This window comes from Elaeis guineensis, chromosome 11, assembly GCF_000442705.2.
Source record: "Elaeis guineensis isolate ETL-2024a chromosome 11, EG11, whole genome shotgun sequence".
Taxonomy (NCBI): Eukaryota; Viridiplantae; Streptophyta; class Magnoliopsida; order Arecales; family Arecaceae; genus Elaeis; species Elaeis guineensis.
In genome coordinates, this window is record NC_026003.2 from 107,458,461 (window position 1) to 107,467,646 (window position 9,186).

The 9,186-nt window shown below is 36.2% G+C and overlaps 1 protein-coding gene across 1 annotated transcript; it reads right to left on the bottom strand.

Annotated features, from left to right (window-relative positions):
* Window positions 1-593: 593 nt before the first annotated feature.
* On the bottom strand, window positions 594-8,079 carry LOC105054277 (long chain base biosynthesis protein 1b). Its single transcript, XM_010935769.4, has 13 exons — window positions 7,861-8,079; window positions 7,107-7,354; window positions 6,888-6,982; window positions 6,618-6,709; window positions 5,519-5,612; window positions 5,362-5,434; window positions 5,153-5,285; window positions 4,361-4,535; window positions 3,039-3,179; window positions 2,860-2,955; window positions 2,594-2,735; window positions 1,172-1,299; window positions 594-1,082 (listed from the first exon to the last, which is right to left on the bottom strand). The coding sequence occupies exons 2-13, from the start codon at window positions 7,210-7,212 to the stop codon at window positions 906-908; spliced, it is 1,452 nt and encodes a 483-aa protein (XP_010934071.1). The 5' UTR covers window positions 7,213-7,354; window positions 7,861-8,079; the 3' UTR covers window positions 594-905.
* Window positions 8,080-9,186: the final 1,107 nt, after the last annotated feature.

Below are 9,186 nucleotides of genomic sequence, written 5' to 3' on the forward strand. Positions count from 1 at the left end.
ATGGTCACCAGCCACCTTAGCTGAGAAGCTTTAAAATTTCCAATTGGTGACGTTTCAGAAGGAAACTAGGTATCTCTGGTCTGCATTTTGATTCTTGATTACATAGTGTTTATCAAAGAAAGTTTTAGGCTCGAGCTTGTGTATCAGCTTGCAGTAGCAGCTTAGACTACACACTAACAGCTTCAGAAAATTTCAGTTCATGTCATAGATTGCACCAAGAGATACAGAGCAATCCTAAAAAGCAGCTAAGATTGATCTTGATGTTGGATATGGCAAAACATTCTTTAAAAGTCAGCAGATGGTTGCTTATTAGCATAGAGATTCTTCAACAATAAGTATTTTCATTTCATGAGATGGAGAAATTCCCAGACTTGTGGAATAGAGAAACAGTCTAGATTTTGAATTGATTTCCCTAGTTCTTTCATTTTCCCACATTGCTAAATTGAATCAGTTAGTAATTAGCATTACCAGAAAGAGTAGACCTTGAACACACACGCTTGAAATTAATATGGTTGCACCCAAAGGCATATGATTCTTTCCATCTAAGAATCATCAGACCGACGAGTGTCAATATTGGTATTTTCATCTCTTCGTTCAATGAAATGATGCAAACTTCTTATTTAAATGGTTTAAGACTACATGCAAGACTGCTTCCCCCGGTTCCAAGGGATATCTGAGCAAAAGAAAATGCAGAAATTCAGAAAATTAAAGCAAATCCCTATTATACAGAATTTCTACCTGCTTTCAGAATTTTCTAGAACCATGAAAGCACATCCTGGGTGGCAAAAGAATTTGGCTTATATACATATCTAGACCCACATAAACGACAATATTCAAGCGATGGGGGAAAACCAAAATGCTGATATAATTTGACCTGCTCCTGCTCCTTCATTGGCAAACAGACCTCAAAGAAGCTCAGCCAGCACCGATGCTGCAACCCTCTTCAACGACTCAGATGCTTTCAGTAGGTCAGATTCAGAATGACCTGCCGAAACAAACAAGCGGATGCCAACAGGAAGGCGACATTTGTCCAGAGTAGACTTTTTCAAGGTCACAATAAAAACCGAATCTTCTTTCAAGACCTGTTAATGGAAAAGGATTATCAGGAATAATGATTTAGGATACTTCAGAATCCAATTTCTTCTTGAAATAGTGTCATGTATTGGCTTACCCTGTCAGCAATAGTGTCAAGAAGCTGCAAGTCAGTCTTTGCTGAGCCTGTTGATTTTTTAAGTTTCAGAAACACGATAGGTGATAAAGGATGGCTAGTGATTGTTAGTCCTGGTACATCAGCCAAGCCTGCACTTTCCCAGATGATATAAAAATGCCAAGAGGTTAGATTCAGATTCTGATGTCCAGCAAGGAAAGCTTTTGTTGAGCTTACTTGCTTTGTCACATAGAAAACAGGAGGTAATCTTCAAATTACTGCAATGTAGTTTACTGTTCTTAGATCAAAATAAATGTCAGAATCCTGTACTATAATCAGACTGGAAAGTCCAGTAGCATTTCTCATGACAGTCAGCACAAAGGTACGAGTGATCAAGCAACAATAATGAACAGCAAAAGTTCCCTGGTGGTAAAAGAATGCATTTACCGGCATATTACTTCATGGATGATAAAATAAGTTTGCAAAGCATCAATCAGAGAATCATGTTGAAACTATGTCAGCCATATGATAATGAGAAGGTAATATTGAAGCCTAATTTCTTCCTCAACTAATTAGTTGCTAATGAAAAGCAAGCAATGTCTATGAGTCTCTTAAAGAAACTAGCCAGCTGATTGCTTGTGCTAGCCAAGGATTCAAGTGTTGATGACATGGGGCACACCATTTCAAAAGAGGGCAATAAACGAAAAGGAAAAAGAAAAAGTCCTAATGGCCCTTTTTAATTAAGATTATACTTCTGACTTGTGCTGGGTGCTGGTACAGTGGGCTGGCACTTGAAACCTTGGTGCTAAAACAGTAAAGACCAAGCATAAAGAGCGATTAACCAAATCCATGTTGAATCCAAAATTCTACAAGTATGAAAAAAAATCCAAATCCATGCACAGAAGGAATTACCAAGTGGAGTGAGGAGGTGAGTAGGGCAAGGAAGAGAATGCCCTGATTGCTTGGCCACCTTGCATGTTTGTGGTACAAACGTTTAGCTCTAGGTAAGCTTCAAATAACTTTGATATCTAACAAATTATGGGTTGTTCCAACTCTATATAGAGCACTGATTATATCTGAGAAATCAATTTCTACAATGAATTTCTGATTGCCGAGGTTGACAGTATTGAATAGATCAAGAACATACATTTGCAAATTGCAATAGATGCATGAGCTTTTTCTACAAATATTTTACTAACTTATGACGTAGTTTCATCAATGAGTTGACCCTACATTTCTTACCTTGTGTCAAGAAAGTACTAAAACCACTTGGGGTCAATATCATACTGTATTTAGGAGACTAGACTTTAGTGTGAGAAGAACTAGTCGCCAGACAATATGGGGTAGTTGCAATAGTATTTTCATGTGATTCTCAGCAAACTAAATCAAAGATAGCATTTATATAACTTAGTATCTTGTCAAATTGCATGTTACAAAAACGCACACCTTTCTGCAATAAAGCGATATTGCTCCTGAGTGTTTCAAGGACAGATGGATTTTCCTGCAAGTACTCAACTGCAGTAATTGCCGCACTTGCAAGATAGGGAGGCAACGATGCAGAAAAGACATAGCCAGAGCTACTGAGACGCTGCAAATGCAAAATTCATTTAGTAACGCCTACACGATAGTGCATAATGTAACTTTATATGCTCCAAAATCACTACAGAATAATTTCCAATAACTGATCAAATATCGATTTAATTTGTATATACCTGGTGATCAACAACTCTGACATTTCCAGTGCAAAAGCCTCCATCAGTTGCCAAGGCATTCCCCATTCCAGCAGTTATTATATCAATTTTCTCAATCTGCATCAACAGACAAAATTGAGAATGCAAAGAAATGGATATGAAAGAAGCAAGGCAGGTAGAACTGGAATCCTAAGACCTACCGGAACCCCACAATATTCAGCAAGGCCTCTCCCAGATTTTCCAAGCACACCAAATGAATGGCTTTCATCCAACACAAGCCGGAAACGGTGTTTCTCTTTCAGTCTGACAATCTCATCCAATGGTGCTATTTGACCAGAATTCTGCATTAAGCACAACAATCTCCTTGAAATAAGAAAGGGGACTCTAACTGGCCAAATTTTTTTCTTTAATGAACCAATTGTCAAATACTAAACTAAAAATTCCATGCAAAACAGATTTCAAAATTATAAGATAGAAGAGTAAATATACAGCCTTTGATTGCAGCAATTAAATGTAATAATGCACTAGAATTTGCAACCATAAGGTGAATTGTAGACATAAACATATCAGATTCCACAAACTGTAGAACTTTTTATTTTAAAGGACAAAATGTAATATGAAGTAATCAGAAAAGAGGTCCACATTAACATTTCAGGAAGAGAATAAATAAAGAAAACAATGATATAACAGTTAAACCAAAAACCTCAAGATGGCAGGTAAGAGTTTATATTTTTGGTTGGTTACCTAAATTTGTGATGAATGCTAATTATTTCTCAGTTGTGGTGGATGTTGAGAAGATCAGAAAATATTGACAAGTTATAAGGAGGATTACATTCTGATGCATAAACGACAAACTACTTTATTTCTTATGTAATTGCTATTGAAAGGCAAAAGAGTGAAAAAGTTACAGCTTACAAGTATAGAATGGGCATTTGAAGAAAATTTGAGTGCCACCAACAAGGCAAAAAGGCTTTAGGCAGCCACAAAAGGGTAGCATCAACCATCCTATTGCCAGCCCATTACATCAACCTTGATGGTTGGCCGTGACATGGTGCGCATGCAAAAACATTTACTGGGTGTACAATCTAGATAGATAGCTTTCACTATATTCATGTACTTTTTGTATACATAAATGCAATATTCAACACTGGATGTAAAGACTTTTGCTAGGTGATACTGATCTAATTCACATCATTGTTTGAGTGCACAATCTATACTTGTTATGCACTATAAAATTAATGTTGATTATAACTTTTTGAATGCTTTACACGTAAAACACCTTCTACAATTTATTTGGTAGCAAGGATGAACTTATTACATTACACTTGCGCTTCCTTCAGTTTACACAAATACTTGCTAAATATCCAGAAGTTTGCCAACCAACGATGGAGGAATTTTAAGCAAAGCAAAGTGAATTCTGGGCATTCAATAACTTATTTTCTTGGCCAATAAGGGTGCATAGTCTAAATAGATAGAAGGACCAATTATTTCACCAGAAGCATAAAGAAATCAACATACGCACCTGGTATACAGCTTCAACAACAATATAGCGCCGTATCTTTTCTGCTCGCTTATTTCCACGAGTGATTTTATTCAAGGTGCTCTCCAATGATGCCATATCATTGTGCTTGAAATAAACAACCGTACTTCTTGATAAGTAAAGTCCATTTTGCACTCCCCAGTGAACACCCTCATCACTGTTAATCCAATAATAACATTTTATATGTTTTGCAGAGCAAATATAAGCATTCATTGAACATTAACATGGTATATATGATTTCTTGTGGCACTTTAGTGGCCAGCTAAGAAAAACAATAACTGCTATTCAGACAAAATTCAGCTACTGTTACAAAAACAAGCTAAAATATGTAGTACAGTTTGCTTTGGAGTAACACGGACAAGAAACCTACCTTCCTAGGAAAAGATTCTTTATTTCAAAATTTGTATAGTTCTAAAACATGAATGTAAAAAAATGAAGAGTAGCAATCAATCTTTAAGATTTCATCTGAATGATAGTTATTCTATTAGTTCCAAATTCTGTACCAATTCAAAATTTGAATCTTAAATCAAGAATTCTAGGAAATCAGAATTCATTTCCCCTAAATTTTGGAAACAACCAAAAGTATAAATGCATTGCAGCAACCCAGGTACACCACAAAAATAACAGATAATTCACCCATATTACTGTGCTGAACTACACTGGCTATTGCCAAGGCAATCTGATCTCTAATAATAGCATCATCCAGAAATACTTATATTCTAAATTTTTTCCCAATCTAATGTTGCAATACTGAACACGAAGAGGTATACTTACGCAACAATGATATCTCCTTTCTTGCAAAAAGCTGGAATAACACTGAAGATTGTAGAAATTCCATAAGAATAGAGAACAGAATCTGGGGTTCCCAGGAACTTTGCTATTCTGGTCTCACAATCAAGGTGGGCATCTACAAAAATGCTATTAATTAGAATGGAACATCGTTTTCATAAACATTCAAGTAATGGTAAAGAAACAGTACTCACCAATTGTCCCATAAAAACCACGAGGACCACAAGAACCAACACCATATTTCTCCACTGAAGTAATGCATGAATCCTAAGATAGATTCAAATTAAGATAACTTTATGAAATGATACCAACAAATGAGTATGGAAAGTGAGAAGGTTAGGTTTTGCTTACAATTATCTTCTCATTGCCAACCAGTCCAAGATAATTTGCCGATGCAAAGTTCACAACTTCTTTCCCATCTATTATACTGTGGGGCCCAGCAGCACTGCACAAAATAAGAACTCATGAGAAGTGGTAAAATCATGCATCTTTATAATTCTTCAACTTCTATACTGGCCTACTTGTCTCCTTCAGCTCAATCACAAGAAAGGGAAACACACTTATTCCTTTCATGGTCTAAATAAAATGGTTATCCCTGCAAGAAGACAACCTAAAGCATTGTAAGGTCAATTTTGGTTGAGGCACAGAGTGCATGTTCTTCTCTCCATTATATCCACTGAAACTTTGTTAACTAAGATACCTGAATCCACTAAATCCCTCACACTAGTGTCTTGGCGATCCTAGATGGGTGAGTCCAAATCCTAAGGGCATGGGTGTGAAATAGGAGGTATGTTAAAATGAATGTTCAACATAGGAGAAGAGCACATTAAAGATATATTCACCACAGCACCAACCAAGGACATGTCACTGGGGGAAAATGATATGAGATGGTTTTGACAAGTGCAACATAGGTTTAAACAACTGAGGGAAGACCAGATGGTTACTGGGTGGATACAGCGAAAGAACAAGAATACCAAAAGTGAACTTGTTGGCTGTTAAGAACAAAAGGTCTACCTAACAAATCCAGTGTTCAACAGGTTGGTGGCTGAGCCTACTCTACCTGATAGTTTCATAGGTCAAACCCCAACCAATCTGAAACCTTGGGATTGACCAACTAGCACCCTATTCTCTGATGTTAATCTTTAAGCCCATTGCGCCTTTAATGAATTCCTTACGCCAAATTATATTATCAATTTGAATATTTCAGTTGACCATTAGTGGTTTCATCATTTTCCACTAAGACTTCATTGAAATGTTAGACCTGCGAAGATTGCAGGACGATCCATGATATGTATTAAAGAAAGAAATCTTCATCCAACAACCAATGTGCTAAAATGTAAAACCATGCATTATTGACACAAATGCATCTTGATTTAGACACTTCCAACACGTCAAAAGGGGGGACATTTAAACATAGAAAATGAAATCTCAAAGGGACAATCTTATTCACCTCTCCAAAGTAGGAGGTTGAGCTAGCATTTCCTCTGTGATAGGTGGATGAAGAGATTCTGGGACCCATTCTTCACAAAGTTCATCTATTTCCTGCAGTTTGTGATATAAGATTATTCAAAATTTACTGTAACAACAAAGTCACCATCAAAGGGTCCCTTGGAAGCTATTTTTAAACAATAGATAGTGATACATTCCAGACGAAATTTAAAGGAGAACCAAGAACAAACATCAATGTGATTAATTTGCAATTTCCAAAATAATAGCAAACCTTCTCAGTCAGTGGCTTTTTGGGAGGCTTGTAGCTCTTCCTTGTGAGCTGGAACAGTATGACTACGATGAGGAGCACTTCAATAACCAGATGCCCTTCAATAAAAAAACACCAACATAAAGTCAATTCACAACACCTTCTTTCCCTCATGGTACTTTAGCAATCGGAACCAAAGTGAAAATTCTATATCGTTTGAGAAATAGGAGCTATAGAACCCACCATCAATATGAACCCCGAAAACAACTGCCCTGGCAAGTGGAGCATCAAATGCCGCGGACATCCAATCTAGTACCGTTGCCGTGACATTCATAACAGCCGAAGCCATGGTTTTCGCTCCTACCGCAAAGAGCTCCAATATGCCAAACAAATTGCAATTTTATGCCACTGAGTGGAAATCAAACCACTTGGTGATTATCCAATTTAAATCTCAGCTCGGCTTTGCTTTCCACTCTCAACAATCTGAGAAACTGAAATCAAAATGCGTCCTTTAAACATCATTTGCATTGATAATGAACAATTCCCCACATCTAGATGCCCACATCAGCCCGTACCAAGTTTCGCAACAAGTTCATTAGGAAAGGAAAGGTAATAATAAAACACCAACCAGATCCGTGATTACCAAAGAGAATTCTACCCAGAACAGAGAAAAGGAAGCATCTTTATTCCTCAGAATCTTATATAAATATCCCTACCTTTCAACACCCAAGAAAGTTTTTCCAAATGATCTCGGAGAAAGCACGCGCCACCAAAGAAAGCATAAAGAAGAATAAAAACCCTAAAATTCAAGAAGAAAAAACAAAGGGAAAGAAAAAGAATTTTACAATTCAACACAAAAAAAGTTATGGTTTTTCCAAATGCTCGCAGAGAAAGCACGCATTACGAAGAATCAAAACCCTAAAATTCAAAAAGAAAAAGAATTCGGACAAAGACAGAAAGGCTCAACGGAGGAGGAAAGAGGGAAAAATGAGCTCACCTGCGATACCCTAACCCTAATTAAACCGCTTGGGATTTGTCCTCTGAGATCTACACGGCACTAGAACAAAATATATATACACGCATGGAGAGATTCTAAAGAGGAAACGTTCAAACGGGATTCATGGGGAGGGATGGGGCGGGGTCATCGTTGGAGAGCTTGACGCCGATTCTGAGGTCAATGCCCGTATTTTTATTCCCCAATGACGGAAATGCCATTGGACTTCCAGCTCTTGACCAAAATCTTTTGTAACGCCGGGGTGAGGCTGCCAATGGATCGAATTGACATGCGATCCAATTCAATTTAATTTATTTAAATTTAATTTAATATATTTTAAAAAAAAATTAACATTAAATTAAATTTTAAAATTAATTTTTTTTAATATTTTAGATCGAATTTAAATTTATTAAATTTAGATACGATTCGATCGGATCCAAATTCAATATCAAATCTAATATGTAAATTATAGAATAAATAGAGTGAAAATTAAAATTTTAAATGTTTTTGTAATTTTATTATTTTCATATAGTTTTATCCAATTTAATTATAAAATTTTAAAAAAATATTTATAAATTAATAATCAAAATAAAATTATATTTATTTTTTTATTATAAATTTCACATGGTTTATCATACGAATAAGATTCGATAATAATTTAGATCTAAAATTTTTAGAATAAAATTAGATTATATATAGATCTAATTCGATTCAAATGATTTAATAGGATAGATTTTTTAATTATAAATTTAATTTAATTTTTAATTAAATTAAATTTATATTTAATAATAATATCTGATTAAAAAATTGAATTAGATCAAAATTATTTATGATCTGATTTGAACCGATCTATTTGCGACCAAAGCAGGGAAGGAGAAGGGTATTTCGGGAAGTCAGCTCTAATGGTGGCCAGGAGCGGCAACGACAACGATGAAGGTTCCCATTTGGAATTCTATAATTTTATCTTAACAAGGAAATTGCTATCCACACAGCGTTTCTTACGGAGTTATCCCACGGCCAGCGGTCATCGAGGCTTCTAACATAGAGAGGTCCACTTCGGCGCGGGCGTTGTGGCGGCGAGCTTGGGAAGTTTCGTGTCATGAGGAGGGAGGCGCGGTGATGGCCTTGTTATTTCTAGAGAGTGACGATAAGAGTTCACTGGATTGGAAAACCGGATGGGTTTAGTGGAGGCCTTGGTCTCTTAACTTCTCCTTTTCTCGTACGTACGTAATCTATATTTGTTTAATGTTCATTGAAAAAATTTAGAGTTGTTTAACTGTTGTCGAAAATTGAACGCGGCAGGTCTAGGGGTTCGATGGGTTTGACCTG